This window comes from Carcharodon carcharias, chromosome 26, assembly GCF_017639515.1.
Source record: "Carcharodon carcharias isolate sCarCar2 chromosome 26, sCarCar2.pri, whole genome shotgun sequence".
Lineage (NCBI taxonomy): Eukaryota > Metazoa > Chordata > Chondrichthyes > Lamniformes > Lamnidae > Carcharodon > Carcharodon carcharias.
In genome coordinates this window covers 13,266,614-13,287,455 of record NC_054492.1, presented here as the reverse complement: position 1 = coordinate 13,287,455, position 20,842 = coordinate 13,266,614, and the positions used below count along the sequence as shown (strand labels likewise).

The window sequence follows — 20,842 nt, the reverse complement described above, 5'->3', positions numbered from 1 at the left end:
TTAGGTTGGACACCAACGCCGAGAACACTCCAGGTAGCCGTTAACTGGTGGAGCTGCATGCGGATTCAGTCCACAGACCTTAGCACTGGTTCTGAGGTGGGCACTTCCCCAATGCTGCCTATGGGCTGGATGGTAAATCCAGGACTGCGCACAACGAGGTAGGCTTTGTGGTCATGGACAAGGGTGAATGAATAACGTTAGCCGAGGGATTGGCAAAGTTCTGCGTATGCCCGTGGATAAACGGAGTGTGCCAGCTCCCTGAGATCACCTTTATCACTGTTTTGCCTTTATTTTACTGGTGTACTGTTATTTTTGCACCTGGGTGAGGTTTCCACTTTGAGTGCAGCATTTGCTCAGTGATAAGATTCTGGTTTTGGCTCATTAACAAACAAACAGAACAGTGTATCAGGTATAAATATTAATGAGAGGCAACACAGTGGAAGCAAAACACAGCCCATAGTGATCCAGAATGCCTTTGTTTTTTCTCTGCTAAATCTCAGCAGAATAAATATCTACAAAAAACATTAAAAGATAAACATTTGGGGGAGAAATATAAGAAAATAGATGGTCTCTCTTAGATTGAAATCTGTGGGCCACTCTCAGGTTTATGGTAACGTATAGCTCTGTGCAACTCCCTCAGCAAGCAACAAGACAGAGCAGTAAGCATAAGTATTATTTGGCTGGTATTCTGATGTTCTCTTTGCATTGTATTAAATAAAGCTACAAAATCAATTAAATTCTATAGAATGTACAGCAGAGAAACCGGCCATTCAGCCCATCAGGTCTATGCAAACATTTATGCTCCATTCAAGCCAGTTCACAATCTACTTCATCTCACCTTATCAGCATATCTGCCTCATGCAGCTTCCAGTTAAATGTATCTACAATATTCACCTTAACCACTCCATACAGGGCAGGGGTTGTTTGAGAAAGTGTTAAAAAAGTTATACAGCGTTAATAAGATCCAAGTTGGTCGGTGAAGCTGAAACCAAGACACGGAGCTTTTCATTACTGAGAGAGTTTATTAACTTGTTCAGTCTGACAGCTCTCCTCCTGTTCAGTCCAGTGTCCCAGCTATCTCCTATTTATATGTGCTCAAAGACAATTAATGCTCATCACCTGCTACTCTTAACCTTAATAATGCAATTGATAAGACATTAACATACAGGATCCTGCATGGGCTTTATAAACAGAGGCATAGAATACAAAAGCAAGGAAGTTATGGTGAACTTCTTTAAAACACTGGTTTGATCTCAACTGGAGTGTAGTGTCCAATTCTGGGCATCCCACTCTAGGAAGATGTGACAGTGTTTGCAAGGGTGCAGAAAAGATTTATGAGAATGGTTCCAGGAATGAGGGACTTCAGTTATGTGGAGAGATTGGAGAAGCTGGGGCTGTTCTCCTTAGAGAAGAGAAGGCTGGCAGGAGTTTTGATAGAAACGAATGATAGTTTTCAAGTGATAGTCTCCAAAATCATGAGAGGTCGGGACAAAGAAGATCGGGAGAAACTTTTCATTATCAGAAGGGTCGGGAACCAAAGGATGATTTAAGGTGATTGGCAAATGAATCAAAAGCCAAATGAGGAAAAGCTCTTTTTTCACTCAGCGTGCAATTAGGATCTGGTTATGCATTGCCTGAGAGTGTGGTTAAGGCAGATTCAATTGGTGGCCAGCATAGTCACATGGGCTGAAAGGCCTCATTCTGTGCTGTAAATATTCTATGGCCAGGATTTTCCCCTCGGCGATTTGGGGGCGGGGCCCGCTCGCCAAGGGGAAAATGACGCAGGATGATGTTGGGAGGGACCCCTGACATCACCCCGGTCCATTTAAAACTCCAGGAAGGCGGGCAGACAGCGAAATCAGCTGCTCACCCGCCGACCTGTCAATGGCCAATTAAGGCCATTGACAGGCTAATTAACCTTGTTAAAGACACTGCCCATCCAAGCTTAAGGCTGACGGGCAGGCCAGGAGCCCCAGCGGACTCCAGATTATTGATGAAACTTCATCCACTGGCGGGATGAAGTTTCATGTCCGTTTTGTAAAAAATTAATAAAGTTTATGTGCTCTTTATTAACATGTCCCATCTTGTGTGACATTGTCACCTGAGGGGGACATGTTAATAATTTTAATATTTCTCTATTTTTTGACTGTTCCTACCTGTCAGTAAACTTCCTGAGACAGGACTTTGCCTCAGGGAGCAGTGCGCACTTTGACAGTTGGGGATTCCCTCCCCCCCACCACACAGGAAGTACATAGCACTTCCTGTCGAGCAGGCCACTGGGTGGGCCTTAATTGGCCTGCCCGCTCAAAATGGCGGCGGGCCCCATTTCGGCGGCGGGGGTTGGCTGCCCGCCCACTACCAAGCTGGTGAGACCCGCACGCCCACCAAGGGCAAAATTCTGCCCTATGATTCTATGTGGCAGCAACTTCTACATTCCAGCCACTTTCTGGCCTTAGAAGGTTCTTAATTCTGATCACTGAATTCTTTAATGGATTTATTTACTGCCTCATGAGTAGAAACATCTCAAACCTCTTCATAATTTTGAAAACTTTTCTTAGGCTACCTCTTAGTCTTCTCTTTTCTAGAGAAAAGAGCCACATCCTGTTCAGTCTTTCCCGATGCTTTATCCCTCTGATTAAAACCAAAGCTACAATCACTGCATTTACTGTTAGTGATTTCTATCTCATCCTAATACAGGATGGAATGGCAATGAATACCCCACTGTGTAGTGAATTTGACACAGACAAGGACTTTCTTTGTTGCATAAGTTATCACAGAAGCATTTAATTTCCAGATGCTCTCCATGAAATAGCTGATGTGGAGAAAAGGTGTCTGATTAATTTTGCGTACCTGTGCCCACAAACAGCACGTCATAGTAGCCCTGGGTGGTCTGGACTCTGTCCACAGCGAGTTGGGTGTACTTCACATGTTTCTTCATCAGCAGAGGCTGGCTCTTGACAATCTCCTCCATCAGAAAGTGATCCTTTGCAAAATTCAACACCTTATCCGGCATTTGGAATGAAGAATTTATGTTCATGGCTCTTGCTGCATTTGTAATGCACTGTGGGGGATAATGCAGGAAAGGTAAATTTGTACTAGTTAATCCACAGTAAACGTGCCTAAGGGGCGATAACAACAGCTGGTTACCGACCAGTGGAAATAGTTTCTTCCTATGTACTCTATTAAAACCTGCTACAACTCCTGTACAGACCAATAACTTTAAAAAAAAATCCACATTTCCAGTGGCCAACTTAAAAGGAATTGCGCGACAAGATTTCAAGATTTAAGACTTTTAATATAACACAAACAAAAGAAGCATTGACTAAACAATATCTCAGCGGCCAATTTATACTCCAAACTACAGTAAAGATTGTCCCATTTAAATTTAAAAGAGCCAAAAATTTCCCTCCATGGTTATACTTCACTGTATTCCTTAAGCAGACACTCTATACTCCTGGAACCAGTCCATTCTTAGTTCATGATTCTTAGCTCCTGAGGGCTTGCTTCCTTTCTTTTCCTTTTCCAGCCAGAGAACTTCTAATTCCCGAACTGGCTTTTATGGTGAGGGTTACCCTGGAGATTCCCCTCTTTAGCCAAAGCTAGGCAAATCTTCTAGGTTTGTTTAAATCTTCACAAACTCGATCTTTTCAATTCACGCGCAAGCTCCCACCCGCATTCTTGCATGGTCAACCACAGAGACTTGTTGGCTCTTTCCCTTGAATTCTTGCAGACTGTGAAGTTCAGTGATATTATCAGGAAAACCTGTAACCCAATTCAACAATGGTTTCCAATGGACTCTCCCCCTCTCAAAGCTTATCTCCACGAACATTTGAATCACAGGGGCTTTGTATCCATGTAGAAATGCTAATTAGCTATCCTTTAGACTCCCAATTTCATTCCATCCTGAAACTAAGGAGATAATTTAAAGTCTAACCGTTTACAAATCGGATATTCCTAACATCTTCCTGGGACTTTGGAGGCCAACAGGCTGTTAGCACAGATGCTTTGGTCATTGTTTACACCTTGCACTTTCTTCCCAGTAAAACAACTTGGCCTCCTTTAATCTTTACCACCCAGGCTTGTTCTGTCTGCAGAATTAATAACAGGTCGCATGACCTCAATTTTACCCCAAATAAAAGATACAGTCCCAAAACATAATAGCCTTTTAAAGTCTTGCATGTGTAACAACTTCTACATAATTTTGAAGAACTCTATGCTCCAAGGGGAAAAATCTCAGCTTGTCTAGTCTCTCCACACAACTGATGCCCTTTAAAGTTATAGAGTCATTCTGGTACGGAAGGAAGCCATTTGGCCCATTGAGTTCATGCCAAATCTCTGAAGGGCAATCCAGCCTCTCTATCTCTGTGGGCACCGCAAATTTATTACCTTTAAGCTCCTAACCAACTGAGCTATCGGCATGTGTGAAATTGTCACACTCCTCCAAGATGGAAGCCCATAAATCAGCTGACCTTCACTGGTATCGATCCACCAGTGGTTCCAATGCTCTGACAATATAATAAATAAAAGCAAAATACTGAAGATGCTGGAAATCTGAAACAAAAATAGAAAATGTTGGAAAAACTCAGCAGGTCTAGCAGCATCTGTGGAGAGAGAAACAGAGTTAACCTTTCGGGTCCGTATGACTTGAAAGAATGGCCATACAGACTCGAAACGTTAACTCTGTTTCTCTCTCCACAGATGCTGCTAAACCTGCTGAGATTTTCCCAGCATTTTCTGTTTTTGTCCCTGACAATATCACATGGGTACATATCTCCAAATGTTACAGAGGTATATTATGCACTTTAGAAGTGAACACTTTGGCTAGTTGATAGAACTCTTGCCAAAGGGCCAGGAGGTTGTGGGTTTAAATCTCACTCCAGGGACTTTAGCACAAAATCCAGGATGACACTCCAATGCAACACTGAGGGAGTGCTGCATTGTCTTTCAGAAGAGACATTAAACCAAGGCCCAGTATGTATTTTCTGGTAGATGCAAAAAATCCCATAGCACCATCTAAAGGAGAGCAGGGGAGTTCTCCCCAGTGTACTGGCCAATAGTTATCCCTCAACCAATATCATTAAAAAAAACAGATAATCACTTTATTATCACATTACTGCCTGTGGGACAATTGCTTGCCATGTTTCCAATGTTACAACAATGGCTACACTTCAAGAAGTACTTCATTGGCACTTTGACATGTCCTGGAGCTGTGAAAGCCTTAATCGAGATGGGCACCTCAACACCCTATTGAGGGAGCGCTGGACTGATGGAAGTGCTGTCTTGTGGATGAGAGATGGGCAGCCTCAACTGGTTGGGCATAAATGATCCGATGGCAATATTCCATTAAGCTGTGGGGAGCTCTCTCAGTGTCCTAGTCAACATTGACCCCCTCTCAACCAATAACCATCAATACAGATTAACTGGTCATTTACTCCATTGCTGTTTTTGGGACCTTGCCATGTGAAAATTAGCAGGCACCTCTGCTGACAAAATGACAACACTTTCACTTTGAATAAAAGTAATTAATTGGTTGTGACAGGGCCCTGGGACATCCTGAAGATATGAAGGATATCAGATAGATGTGGTACACTCTTTATCACTGAAATATTTTGAACTAAGCTGCTATCGCCGAGATATTTTGCTGCGAATTTTATTCATGAGCTTTATTAACCACCAGCCGAGCTCAGGGATCGGACATTTTGAAACAGTTCGGTTTAAGTTTGACGTTGTTGAAAGAGGTAGATAAAAACTACACTTCAAAGCATTATCACTGGGAATGTGACCTGGTTTAAAAATGTGAATCAGCTGCTGCAACAGGCCTTTTAAATCCCTTTTAAATTGCAGTATAAATAATTATTGTAAGAATAATTATTGCAGAATTTTACCCTTGGCGGGCGGGCTCGGTGGGGGGGCAGATGGGAACTCGCCCTCGATTGGCACCGCACCCTGATTTCACGCTGGGTGGGCCAGTTAATGCCTTCCCAGGGTGCAACATGAGGGGCAGCGCTGAGTGCTGCCTGTGCGGGAGGGGGATGGGGGGGGGGGGGGGGTGTACTTTGCACAGACGTCTGTGCGAGTGCTTCCTAATCTCCCCAAGGCCCAGAGCCGCTGCCTCAGGGAGACACAACAGAAATAAAAATAAAGAAAATAAAAAGGTGGTCAAACATGTCCCCTCGTGTGACTCTGTCACCTGAGCAGGGACATGTGACTAATGCAATTGTAAAACTTTTATTTTTATTTGCTTTTGGAAACCTCATCCCGCTCGTGGATGAGGTTTCCAAAAAAAAAAACCCAAGGCCGCTTGGCCTTTTTGCCTGCCCCGCCAAGTGTTAGGTTGGATGGGCAGCAAAAAATGTAATTTAATTGATTACTTAACGGCCTTAACAGGCCATTTAATTGTCGACGGGCATGCTGCCAGCTACAGCGTGGGCCCGCTAACAGAACTCTCACGCGACTGCGCACTGACGTTGGCACGCTCAGACAATGTCAGTCTCACACTTGAGCAAGTCGGGCACACGCCCGCCTACCCAGCAAAAATTTCTACCTCAGGAGCTGAGAGACCTCCCTCTTTCTCCTGGTGCTATACACTGGTGAAAAAATAGGTCCCAGTATCTTGGCAGAATCGAGATCCAAATCAGCTATGATTTATTTGGATAACAGAACAGGCTCGAGGGGCTGAATGGCCACCTTCTGTTCCTAAGTTTCTGAACGGTAACACATCCATTTTACTTGGGAAACTACTGCTGCCCTGGGGTGAATGATTTTTGCCGCTTCAATTGTTGTAAATTAAGCTCTGGATGCGCAAATGAAGTTACGAGGTCATAAGCTATAAATAATCTTAGTTTTTTTGCCCACTTTTGCCAGTATAAAGAGAGAGTAAAAGCAGATTTTGCTGCAGGTGATTTCGTGTGCCATGAATTTGTTAATGGGAAGCGACGGGAATCGGACCCACGTGGAAAATAATACTTGCTTCACACCTTTCAAGTATCTTATGAATTTCTTAAAGGAAGGACAGCTGATTCAATCAGCTGCAGATCAGTCAAACACTTCATTGTGATGGCTCAGCATCAAATTCCAAAAGCTTGTCATCACTGATCTCCCATGTGGAGGGGCATCTGATTGGTATCATGAAGGAATAGAGGAGCCCTTTTCATCAGGCAAGCCCTCAAAACTAACTACCCGACAGAGCGTTTGGAGACGGACTTGAATACGAAGAGAAATAGGAGTAAGACCTTAATGGAGCAGCAATGAGCATACATTGAAAGAAAGACTTGCATTTATATGGCGAACGCCAGCCATCTTAGTGCATTTTACAGCCAACAAAATACTGTTTTAAAGTGTAGTCCCTGTAATGTAGGACATGCTGCCGATTTGCACACAGAAAGCTCCCACTAACAGCCATGTGATAATGACCAGATCATAACTGGGGATGCTGGTGGTGTAGTGGTAACATCACTGGCCTAGTAATCCTCATGCTGTGAGGACATGGATTCAAATCCCACCACAGTGGCCAGTAACATTTAAGTTCAATTAATAAATTTGGAACTAAAAAGCTAGTCTCAGTGTTGTTGCAAAAACCCATCTGCTTCACGAATTCCCTTTAGAGAAGGAAATCTGCCACCTTTACTTGGTCTGGTCTACATGTTACTTCAGACCCACAGCAATGTGGTTGACTTTTAATTGCCCTCTGAAATGACCGAGCAAGCCACTCAGTTCATGGGCAATTAGGGATGGGCAACAAATGCTGGCCTTGCCAGTGACACCTACATCCCATGAAAGAACAAATTGAAAAAAAAAACCGTTTTTAAATGGGTTAAATGACAAACACTGATCCGGACACTAGGCATAACTCCCCTGCTCTTCTTTAAGAACGGTGCCCTGGGATTTTTTACATCCACTGGAACAGGTAGATTAATACCACACCTCAAAGACAGCACCTCCTACAAAGTAGCACTTCTTCAACACCACAGTGGAGCATCAGCTTGATTTCTGTGCTCAAGTGGGACTTGAACCCAGACCTGTTATGGCTCATAGGTGAGAGTGTTACCAACTGAACCATAGCTGGCACTACAAAGAAAAGTGATCAGCATCTTGGAAATACTTTCAAATCCGCTGCACTTATTTATCAAGGTGGCAGCGAGCTGGCTTCATGGGCTGCAATCGTTCAAGTGGGCAGATTGCCACTGCCTTGTCAAGTCAATTAGGATGGGCAATAAATGCTAGTATTGGCAGTGATGCTCACATCCCAAGAATGAATAAAAATAGCAAATGTATCACCATGTGGCAAATCACCCCGTCTTAATGCAGATTGTATAAAAGCAGAACTTGCAAACGATAGGGCCTGTGGAGAAATGGCCAAAGGCATATCTTCCCAGGACTGCCAACTTTATAGAAGCAGAGAATTGTGACTTAATTGGAAGACTCTTTAAGTTATTGGCTGTGGTAAGTGTGGACAGCTGCAAAGATTATTAACGTGTTTCATATTAAGTACCAATCTCTACGATTTGCACCATGCTCACACTTACTGCTGGAGGCGTCAGGCAGCCTGCTTGTCCTTGGGCCTATGAGACCCTTAAACGGCTAATTAATGGTCACTAAAGGGTCTCATCATGCTCCCACCTCTATTTTACTTGTGACAGGAGGAGGCCTGTTCCAAACGGGTAACCTGGCAGCTTCACCTGAGCAGGCTGGTGTCGGGCAAGAGGGGAGGAGACCTCCTTTGCGGATCGCCTGTCTTTGTTTGAGGCAACCCCCCACTACGGCCCTGCCCCCACCACCAGGTCATACCTCCCATTTTTAGACATCTCCCAACACCACCCCTCCCCAGTCCCTCAAAACCCAGTCACCCAAGCCACTAAAGCCTTTACACTGGGGCCTGCCAGCTTGGCCCGGCCGATACCCTTGACTTATCTTGGTACCCGGGTCTCCTCTTTTTCAGGACTGCTTGTAGTCCCAGCAGTGGCCACCACTCGAACTTGGCACTGCTGAGACTACTGAAACTGCCGGCCATCTGATTGGCCAGCAGCTCTCGAAGGCTAGACTTCCTCTGAAGATGGTAAGTCTCACCATAAGCCAATTAACACTGTTCCCAGCGTTAAGTGGTGTGACATTTTAGCTAAGAAGAGGCAGGGGCTATGGTTGTGGCAGAGGTGGGAAGTTGATTGGAGAGGTTCAAGCGGGGAGTTGCAGGAAAGATGAGCACAGATTTGGGAGGCAACAACACGTTCAAAGACCTAGGAGATGGAAGGGAGGTGGGAGATAGGCCAGTGTTTTGTAAAGAAAGAAGAATCAGGATGGATTTATTGAAAGGGGGTGATGACTGCAGAATTGAAAGGGACGATGACAGTACCTGAGGAGAGACAACAGTTAACAATATCAGCTAACCTGGGAAGTCAGGAAGAGAAGCTGGGCTATCAGCAGTTTGGTGGGAATAGGGTCGAGGGAACAGAAGGTGGGTCTTATGGACAAGATAAACTCGCAGAGGTTATGATGGGAGACAGGAGAGAAACTAGAGAAAGGTGAAAGTTCAAGGCTAGGGAGGGGGGAACCTTGGGGGGGGAGGTTGGCCAGGTGGAGGAAGGGAAGGGAGGGAAGTGGCAGAGGCACATGGACAGGTTGTCTCAATCTTAGCGTCGAAGAAGTCCTCACGCTTATGGATGGAGTTGAGGGTGAAGGGGGCTGGGGAGAGGGGTCTAAGAAGATGGTTAGTAGTGTAGAACAGAAGCTGGCATTATCATTCCATTCCAGAATAAGGTGGTGACAGGACTGGGAGAGATACATCCAAAATTCAATCCACAGAATTGAGCAGTAGTTGGAGCCTGCAACTGCAGTGTGACAGCTGACAAGGTAAAATCACATGGGACATGTTGACATAGCTGAAAAAAATCGTGATTAATGGGAAGTAAGGTTTTGGACAAGAAATGATGGCCTATGCAAGATTTCTATTGATAGCTAGAAAGGTCAGTGAACATTCCAGAGCGCAATCAGAACCAACTTCGTAACATGCACTGCACTGCGATAAAGCGTCAATCCTTTTGCACAGAGACATTAAAATGCCAACGTGTTCCTCAAAATAGTTAACAAGGCTAGTTTTTTATATCAGAGATACTTACAGTGCCTGGCCTTGGTTCTGGAACAATATGGGTGTAGGGATACCATTGCTGTGTCTCCCAATTCACTTCCATGTACCCTCCACTGAAGGCGCTCTTCACATCTCCCACAGAGAAGGCACAAACTGCAGAAGAAGCCGGACCGCCCTTGTACCTGAGAAGAGAATCAGCAGGTTAAGCACAATGGTCAAGTCTCTGGCTCTTCCTCCAGTCCGTACACCTTAAAATCTCCTTTGTCATTTTCCCATCAACCTTCTGTATTCAACAGGATCATTTAATTCACACCATGGTGTTTATTACAAGTTACAGAAAAAAACAGTCTGCTAGTTGTTACTATATGTGACAGTAAACAATTGCTAATTTTGCAAGATGTAAGAAAGCGTAATAATTAAAGGTTCCTTTCTCGCTTGCTCCTTTTTTTTAAAAACAAGATGTTATAACTTTCATGCGCTTAGAATGACACCATTTCTGTAAAACAACTTAACAGTATGAGAAAAAGTTCCACTAAAGCAAATGTCAGCAGTCATTCTAAGCCTGGAACAAGAACAGTGTAGAATTTCACTAATTAGCTGTCACTGCCCCATAACAAAGACTGCATATTTCCACCTCCGTAATACCACTCGACTCTGTCCCTGCCTCAGCTCATCTGCTGCTGAAACCCTCATTCATGTCTTTGTTACCTCCAAGCCTGACTATTCCATTGCACTTTTGGCTAACCTCCCACATACTACCCTCTGTAAACTTGAGATCCTCCAAAACTCTGTTGCCTGTGTCCTAACTCTCACCAAATTTCATTCACCCACCACCCCTGTGCTTGCTGATTTACATTGGCTCCCTCAATTAAGCAATGCCTCAATTCTAAACTTCTTACTCTTCTTTCCCAATCTTTCCAAGGAAATTCCAATTTCCTTGCACCACCACCTCCCCCCCGACCCTGCCCGATCTCCATAATCTCCCCCAGCCCCACAACACTACTAAATATTTGTGATCCTCTATTTCTGGCCCCTGGAGCATCCTCGATTTTATTCACTCCGCCACTGGTGTCTGTCCTACAGCTGACAAGGCCATAAGTTCCAGAGTTTCCTCCTGTCTCTCTCTTTATCTTCCTTTAATACGTCCTTTAAAAACCTATCTCCTTAACTAAGCTTTTGGTCATCTGACATAATATCTCATTTTGTGGCTCAGTTTTGTTTGATAGCGCTCCTGTGATTTGCCATGGGATGTTTTACTATGTTAAAGGCGCGATATAAATGCAAGTTGTTGTTGTTAGAAGGCAGAGTATTTAGGAATGAAAAGGAACTCTGTTAATACCCACACTAAATAATTGCTGAAGTAACTTCCAGTCCATCAATCAAAGTTTCCCACAAAGAATTTTAGTATTCCACTTTAAAATATTACCATCTCAACACAAACTAGTTATTTATTGTATAAATGTGAAACCTCAACACAACACTGTAAAGGTTGCATCATGAGTTGACTCATCCTGTTTTACCTGAAGGCATGAGATAAATGTGGGTCTAGAACTCACTGCCTGAAAGCATGGCAGAAACCCTCAACTCATTTAAAAGTGTCTGCATATCCACCTGCAGGGTTCCAGCCCAAATGCTGGAAAGTGAGATTAGGCTGGGTGGCTCATTTTTCGGCCAGCGCAGACATTGTGGGCGTGACCCCCCCGGAGCCTGTCCGCCATCTACAAGGCACAAGTCAGGAGTGTGATGGAATACTTCCCACTTGCGCAGCTCCAACAATTCTCAAGAAGCTCAACACCACCCAGGACAAAGCAGCCCGCTTGATTGGCACCCCAGGCACAAACGTTCACTCCCTCCGCCACCGACACACAGTGGCCATCCACAAGATGCACTCATCAAGGTTCCTTAGACAGCAGCTTCCAAACCCATGGCCGCTAGCTACCACCTGGAAGGACAAAGTCAGCAGATACATGGGAACACCACAGCCTGCAAACTCCCATCCAAGCCACACAGCATTCTAACTTGGTCGCTGGGTAAAAATCCTGGAACTCCCTGCCTAACAGCACTGTGGGTGTACCTACACCACATGGACTGCAGCGGTTCAAGGCAGCAGCTCCCCATCACCTTCTCAAGGGCAATTAGGGATTGGCAATAAATGCTGGCCTAGCCAGCGACGCCCACATCCCGTGAACGAATATTGAAAAAAGTGGCCTCTTTCTGTGCTGTAAGCTTTCTTTAATTCTACAAAATGGACCAGAATGCGTAGATCATTCCAGTTCCATTCCAAAATCTTATACTCTGTCCTTAATTTCATATAGTACTTTGATTTTATATTAAGTATGTAGGTAAATAGCTAAACACGGCAATTTGGGAAATTAGAAATCGAATTGCTGGGGAAATAGGAATTTAACTGTAGATGGGAAACTGGGAGTCACTGAATTAATGCATTATGGGATTAATGCAACTGGTGGGAGAGTGTAATTACAGCATGACAAGTTTACATAGACAGCTCCTATTATAAACATGGACACAGCAATTTACAATGGGAAACGTTGGCACAGAAGTGTGACAAAAAAAACGTGACAACTGGATCTGAGATTTTGTCGACAGCAGATGCAGAAGTATGGTTGTTATATGATATTTGGCCATCTGGTGATCTCAGTGAGAAGGTGTGCTCACAGAAAGTGAAATAGAGGCTCTGCAGCCCTTGATTTTCTACCAATTTCAATCAGTTGTTGCAAAATCGGCTTACAGTTCCGTGCTTTCCTGATCAGCAGCCTCTGGGTGCAGCCTTCTGTGCTGAGGCTGCCTTTTGAGGAATTAACCCTGCCATTTCTCCCCTGACCCTGTGGTTCCTACACTACAGCAATAGCTACACTTCAATGACTATAAAGCACTTTGTGATGTCCTGAGGAAAACCCAAAGGGTTTTTAAAAAATATATATAAAGAACAACAGAATAACTAGGGAAAGAGTAGGGCCAATTAGGGACCATAGAGGTCATGTGTGTGTGGACCCGGAAGACATGAGTACAGTCCTCAATGAATACTTTGCGTCGGTCTTCACAATGGAAAAGGATGAAGCAGGTTTAGACATCAGGTGAAGGACTGTGAAATATTAAAGGAAATTAACATAGAGAGGATGTACTAGCGGATTTAGTGGCTTTAAAACTGGATAAATCTGCAGGCCCGGATGAGATGTATCCCAGGCTGTTGAGGGAGGGAAGGGCAGAGATATCAGGGGCCCCGGCAGTAATTTCCAAATCCTCTCTGGCCACAGGTGAGGTGCCAGAGGATTGGAGGACTGCTAATGTTGTCCCATTATTAAAAAAGGAGTAAGGGATAGATCAGGAAATTACAGGCCAGTCAGTCTAACCTCAGTGGTGGGGAAGTTACTAGAAAGAATTCTGAAGGACAGAATATATCTGCATTTGAAGAGACATGGATTAATCAGGGATAGTCAGCATGGATTTGTTAAGGGAAAGTTGTGTTTGACAAATTTGATCAAATTTTTTGAGGAGGTAACCAAGAGTGTTGATGTGGGTAATGCATTTTATATGATCTACATGGACTTGAGCAAGGCTTTTGATAAGGACCCTCATGGCAGCCTGGTCAAGAAAGTAAGAGCCCATAGGATCCAAGGCAAAGTGACACGTTGGATCCAAAATTGGCTGAGAGGCAGGAAGCAGGGGCTGATGGTAGACGGATGTTTCTGTGACTGGAAGTCTGTTTTCAGTAGGGTTCTGCAGGGCTCAGTCCTGGGGCCCTTGCTGTTTGTGGTGTACATAAATGATTTGGACTTAAATGTAGGGGGCATGACCAAGAAGTTCGTGGATGACACGCAAATTGGTAGGGTGGTAAATAGTGAGGAAGATAGCCGTAAACTGTAGGAGGATATCAATGGACTGGTCAGGTGGGCAGAGCAGTGGCAAATGGAATTCAACCCAGAAAAGTGTGAGGTAATGCACTTGGGGAGGGCTAACAAGGCAAGGGATTACACTATGAATGGCAGGACACAGGTAAGTAGTGAAGATCAGAGGGACCCTGGTGTGCATATCCACAGATCTCTGAAGGTAGCAGGCAGGTAGATAAGGTGGTTAAGAAGGCATATGGGATACTTGCCTTCATTAGCCAAGGTGCAGAATACAAGAGCAGGGAGGTAATGCTGGAAATGTATAAAACGCTGATTAGGCCATAACTGGAGTACTGTGTGCGGTTCTGGTTACCACATTATAGGAAGGATGTAATTGCACTGGAGAGGGTGCAGAGGAGATTTACCAGGATGCTACCTGGGCTGGAGAGTCTGAACCATGAGGAAAGATTGGATAGGATGGGGTTGTTTTCCTTGGAGCAGCAAAGTTTGAGAGGGGACCTGATGGAGATGTATAAGATTATGAGGGGCATAGGAAAGGTCGATAGGAAGGCACTTATTCCATTAAAAGGGGGCATAGACTTAAGGTAAGAGGTAGAAGGCTAAGAGGGGAGTTGAGGAGAACTTTTTTCCCCAAAGGGTGGTGGGAGTCTGGAACTCACTGCCTGAAAGGGTGGTTGAGTCAAAAACTCTCGTAACATTTAAGAAGTATTTAGATATTCACTGGTGTTGCCATAGACTCCAGGGCTATGGGCCAAGCGCTGGAAAATGGGATTAGTGTAGTCAGATCTTGTTGACCGGCGTGGACACAATGGGCTGAATAGCCTCGTTCTGTGCTGTAAACGTCTATGAGTCTGAGTTATGAAAAGCACTATATAAATGCAAGTCTTTTTTCTTATTCATCCTAATGAATCTGCTCTCTGTGTTCTTCATGGCATCAATGTCATTTCTATAAAGGGGTGCCCAAGTGTACCCACTGCCCTATTCGCTCTTGTACTGTATAGCCCTATCTATAAAACTCACAAAGAGTTTTGGCAAGACTGCGCAGCATGACCAATATGCGTTATGTCCTAGTTTATTTTTTTTTAAATTTTTCAATATAAAAAAACTAATTTTATTCAGTTAGCACACAGACGAGAATTGGGATTTGGTGTAGGTTATGGACGCTTTTTTCGTATGAAGGCAGAGTTGTAGAGTCCTGTTAGGTCATCGTTGAAATAGAGCAGAATAGATTGGCGATAGTCATCAGGCTCCAGCTGCAGGTTGTAGAAGATCTCATCCTCATCCACAATGTCATTCTCCTCCAGTGTACTGTCCATTTTCAATGGCACTCCGTTGTATTTCCATGTGTAGCTAGCTGCGTGAGCATTATACTCCAGGTACTGCTCGAGTAAGTCATTAACCATTTCCTCACTGCACACCTCGATCACATGTTCTTGGCCTGTTAATGTGTTGATAATGCGAAAATCTCTCGCTTTTTTTCTGTTAACTACCCAACCTCATATTTTGAATCTTTCCATCACGGTGTATCGAAGGCATTACGCCAATCACTCTTTGGAACAAGGGGAGCGAAGTGAGCAAAACGGCCACTGGGCGTGTGGTACTTCTGGCTATTGGTGAGTTGGTCAATCTTGATGCGTATATCTTTACGCTTCTCATCAAACCAGTGGCTGATGTCTTGTCCTGCTGCCTCTAAAATGGGTTTCAGCAGAATATCACCTTTAAACTGTTCGGCCAGTGGGGTCAGGTCATAGACTTTTCCCAGGTAGGAGACCCACAGGTCATCCATGGTGTTGTGGACAGCCACCTCTCAGCTGCTGTAGTAGTTTATTAGTCGCTTTTTGCAGATGACCCCATGTTGGCATCACATACCAAAGTTCACTTGCAATAGTATGTAGATCGGTTCTCCAGGGCCTGCGAGGGGTTTGGACTAACAATCAGCGTCAGGAAGACCAAGTTATGGGCCAGGGTCTAGAGACTCTACCTCCCACCAACATTGACAACCTCATTCAGGGGGGTGTCAACAGCTTCACATACCTTGGAACAACAATTACCAGCAGCCTGCCAAAATCAACACCAGGATTGCCATGGCCGCAGCTGTCATGTCAAAGTTGTGAAGTTGAATGTGAACCAACAGCAAACTAATCAAAAATACAAAACTCAGCGTGTACCAGGCTTGTGTTCTCAGCAGCCTCCTTTACAGTAGAGGCATGGACAACTTGCCAAGAACAGAGGCTGAACAGCTTCCATCTTCGCTACCTCAGACGAATACCGGTCATCTCCTGGCAAGACAGTGTGCCAAATATGGAAATACACTGGAATCCAGGGATCCCAAGCGTGTTTTCCCTCTTCCGATCAGCAGGGACTCCGTTGGCTGATTCATGTGAGCCAAATGGATTACAGCTGCAACCACAAAGGCATCCACTATAGTGACCTTGTTAATGGCACAAGACCAACAGGGTCACCCATGTCTGCGATACAAGAATGTCTGCAAGTGAGACCTCATGGTTTTTTTTGTTCATTCAGGGGATGTGGGCTTCACTGGCTGGGCCAGCATTTATTGCCCATCCCTGATTGCCCTTAAGAAGGTGGTGGTGAGCTGCCTTCTTGATCTGCTGCAGTCCATGTAGTGTAGGTAGAACTACAGTGCTGTTAGGGAGAGAGTTCCAGGATTTTGACTGAGCGACAGTGATGTATTTCCGAGTCAGGATGGTGAGTGACTTGGAGGGGAACTTCCAGGTTGTGGTGTTCCCATCTATCTGCAGCCCTTGTCCTTCTAGATGATAGCGGTCATGGGTTTGGAAGGTGCTGTCTAAGAAGCCTTGGTGAATTGTTGACCAGGGTCGGAGTTGATGCATGGGAAGTTTTGCTACTGACCGGAGTGCCTGGAGACAAGCAGTCAATAAGGATGTGGAAAAAGCAGAGGACAAAAGAAATTATCACATGGTGGAAAAGAGAGCCCACTGGAAGGAAAAACATCAGACGACTTTGGGCCAATGCTAGTCATCTGTGCCAGCTGTGGAAGGGACTGACGCTCATGGATTGGCCTCTACAGTCACAACAGATGATGCTCAATACAATATAACATACACCCCGGCCACAGTCCACTGTCTCCTGAGACGGACAGATGCCAATAAAATAAAACTCACAGTAGATAACTTAAGTCTTAAACTATGTACCATCAAAATACAGTAACTGTTAATCCCTCGGACTGAGCAGTATTTGTGTGTGTGAGGATTGGAGAAACAATTGAAGCATATACTATGAGTCCTTCATCTCCCATATCCTTGTAAATCCAAGTAGAAGTCTTGAAGATTGTAATAATACAAGTAACATTTTAAAAATCAGGACATTATTGAAAATGACTTGCAAGATCAGGATGTCCTAATTAAATCGGGACAATTGAAAGGCTTTGGATTCTAACTTGAATTATAGATAGTGTTGAAGTTACATACCACTGAGAAGTAAATACTCCATAAAAGGTTGTGTTTTTCCAATCTTCTTTTTCAGGAGAGAGAACAAACATGTCCTGAATAACATTAAATGGGAAGCCATCATCAGGAAGTGAGCAGGAGAGCTGAGCTTTAAGGAATGTCGTCCACCTTTTCTGGAGCACACGTTCTCCTCCTATATCACCCTGAGGAAACATTTTAATCAGGATTATTATTGATAACAGGGTTAGAGGAGCCACAATAAGCACTATGCAAGAGATCTTATAAGAATCACAGAATCTTTACAGTGCAAAAGGAGGCCATTCGGCCCATGAAGTCTGCACTGTCTCTCTGAAAGAGCTTTTCACCTCGTCCCGCTACCCAGCCATATCCCCGTAACCTTGCACATTCTTTCTTTTCAGATAGCAATCCAATTCCCTTTTGAATACCTCCATTGAACCTGCCTCCACCGCTCTCTCAGGAAGTCCATTCCATACTTAACCATGTTCTGGATGAAAATTTTTTTCCTCACATCACTTTTATTCCTTTTGCCAATTATTTTGAATCTATGCCCTCTAGTTCTTGATGTTCTCTTGAGTGGGGTCAGTTTCTCACTATTTGCCTTATCCAAACCACTAAGGATCTTGAATACCTCCATCAAGTCTCCTCTCAAACCTCTTTTCTCCAAGGAAAACAGTCTTAACCTCTCCAATCTATCCTCATAGCTACAGTTCTTCATCCCTGGAATCATTCTTGTGAATCTCCTCTGTACTCTCTCCAATACTTTCATATCCTTCAGGTTATAACACTGTTAATCATTATAAAATAGCTGTAACTCAAAGCTTCAGAGACAACAATACCCTCAGACATTTTGTGCAGCACAATCTTCAAAATTTTTTAAGGCTAAACGTAACTCTCATAGGACAAATCTTCAAGAATCACAGAGTTGTTACAGTGAGGAGGGGGCCATTCGGCCCATCATATCTGCACCAGTCCTCCAAATGAGCAATTCACTTAATGCCATCCCCCCGTCTTCTCCCCGTAACCCTGCACATTCTTCCTTTCCGGATAATTCTCTTTTCAATGCTTCAATTGAATCCTCCTCCACCACACTCTCAGGCTGTGCATCCCACACCTTAACCACTCACTGTGTGAAAAAGTTTTTTCTCCAAGGAAAACAGTTCTAACTTCTTCAATATATCTTCATAACTGAAGATCCTCAACCCAGGAACCATTCTCATGACTATTTTCTGCACTCTCTCCAACCCTTTTACATCCTTTCTAAAGTGCAGTACCCAAAACTGGACACAATACTCCAGCTGAGGACAAACTAGTGTCTTATACAAGTTAAACATGACCTCCTTGCTCTTGTACTCTATGTTCCTATTAATAAAGCTTAGAATATTATATGCTTTTCAGCTACTCTCTCAGCCTGCCCTACCACCTTATACATATGCAATCAGGTCCCTCTGCTCTTGCACCCCCTTTAAAGTTGTACCCTTTATTTTATATTGTCTCTCCACGTTCTTCCTACCAAAATGAAGCACTGCACATTGTGCCGCATTGAACTTAATCTGCCACCTGTTCCACCGACTTGTCTATGTCCTTTTGAAGTTCAACACTTTCCTCCTCACAGCTCACGATTCTTTCAAGTTTTATTTCATCCGCAAATTTTGAAAGTGTGCCTCGTCCTTCAATATTCAATCTTCTCTCAATATTCAGGACCTCATTTGCAGTCTAACCCCATTAGGACCAGTTTACTCAAGGCCTGGTTTACTGCAGTCATGTACACCAGGACTCCCATAACTCGTATACTCCAGTGATGTGCACCACTGGTTTACTCCAGTACTTGAAAGAAACTATTTGAGCAATATATTTGCACAAAGTATATGCACAACGAAACAACAAAGTGAGGAAAATACATGTGACATTTTGCCTGTATCAAAGCTTCAACTCAGGTTGCCATTTTATTCACTAAAATCAGGAAATAATGCAGCCAAAAGTTTAATGTTTCCTTCAGCAGCTCAGAACATCTCAATGGCAATTTGTCATTGACTGGTTCCTGTTATTATCACATCAATGCATAATAACGTCCCACATTTAAGACTGAATTTTATAACAGCACTATTATCTTGCTTGATAATGTCATTGAAAATGTTGGAGACTATTAAGACATAGAGTGGCTGATTCACAGGAGGGAGGAGCTTTGAATGGATGATCTGGCAAAAAAATTGAGTTCTTCATGCTTTCTGTTTCCAGCTGTGCTTCATGTACAGTCCCATAATTAAGGGAACATTACAAATCTGTCACCTTAACAATTGCATTAACTATTTAAAGACCACAGCAATTGAAAGAATCAAAGCTGGCAGAAAATTGAGACAATTTGATCAAATCTTCATGTCCAAATCATTGAATGTCACAGAAATTTTTCAGTAATTTCCAGTCCTCCTTTGCTCGCGCAAGATATTCAGAGACTATGGTGGGATGGATTTTGGCTGGGAGCAGTTGCCGAGCGGAAGAGGAATGGGGTGAGTGTAAAACGGGCGCAAGGAGGGAGCAGACGAGTGGCCACTGGTTAAAACTGAATGGCCTGTAGGCTTCCCTATTCGCTGGCAAATCACTGGCAGGGAAGGGGTTTCAGCAAAGTCTCACACAGGTTGGGCGGTGAAGGAAAAGCCCAAGGTAGCAGAGTCATAGAGGTCTACAGCACAGAAAAAGGCCCTTCAGCCCATCGCGTCTGCGCCGGTCAACAAGTACCTAACTGTTCTAATCCCATTTTCCAGAAGTAGGCCCATAGCCTTGTATGCCATGGCATCGCAAGTGATAGAGAAGTAAAGAACTTATCCTTTGCTGCTGCTATTCTGTTGCAAGGTGCCATCTAACCTTAGTGTACTGAGCAGTCTACATCTCCAATCTGGTTCTGTTCCACAAGGTGCCTGTAGGACAGTGGCAGATGTAGCAGCTCAGCCACATCCAAAAGGAGTAAGCCCAGCAACAAAAAGCAGAATCAGGACAAGGATAATATACAACTCAGTTAGCATGCAGCATCCTGCAGGTTACCACTGACCAGAAATGAAACTGCAACAGCCATATAAATCCGGTAGTATAAGAGGTTAGAGGCTGGGAATTCTGCGGCGAGTAACTCACCGCCGACTCCCAAGAGCCTGTCCACCATCTACAAGGCACAAGTCAGGAGTGTAATGGAATACTCTCCACTTGCTTGGATAAGTGCAACTCCAATAACACTCAAGAAGCTTGACAACATCCAAGACAAAGCAGCCAACTTGATCGGTACCCCATACACCACCTGAAACATTCATTCCCCCCACCACCACTGCACAGTGGCTGCAATTTGTACCATCTACAAGATGCAGTGCAGCAACTCGCCAAGGCTCCTTCGACAGCACCTTCCAAACCCCCGATCTCTACCACCTCGAAAGGACAAGGGCAGCAGATGCAAGGAA

General features: G+C 44.2%; 1 protein-coding gene and 1 pseudogene across 13 annotated transcripts in view; both read right to left on the bottom strand.

The window, feature by feature from the left end:
- sema4ba (sema domain, immunoglobulin domain (Ig), transmembrane domain (TM) and short cytoplasmic domain, (semaphorin) 4Ba) overlaps positions 1–20,842 on the bottom strand; it is a 439,407-nt gene that overhangs the window by 16,879 nt on the left and 401,686 nt on the right. For all 13 annotated transcript variants that reach the window (XM_041174645.1, XM_041174643.1, XM_041174648.1 and 10 more), the window contains 3 exons: positions 17,403–17,584; positions 10,113–10,263; positions 2,851–3,061 (listed from right to left, as the gene is read on the bottom strand). In XM_041174645.1, coding sequence (XP_041030579.1) covers positions 2,851–3,061; positions 10,113–10,263; positions 17,403–17,584 — 544 coding nt within the window. The remainder of the gene's footprint in view (positions 1–2,850; positions 3,062–10,112; positions 10,264–17,402; positions 17,585–20,842) is intronic.
- LOC121269916 lies at positions 15,105–16,197 on the bottom strand (annotated as a pseudogene).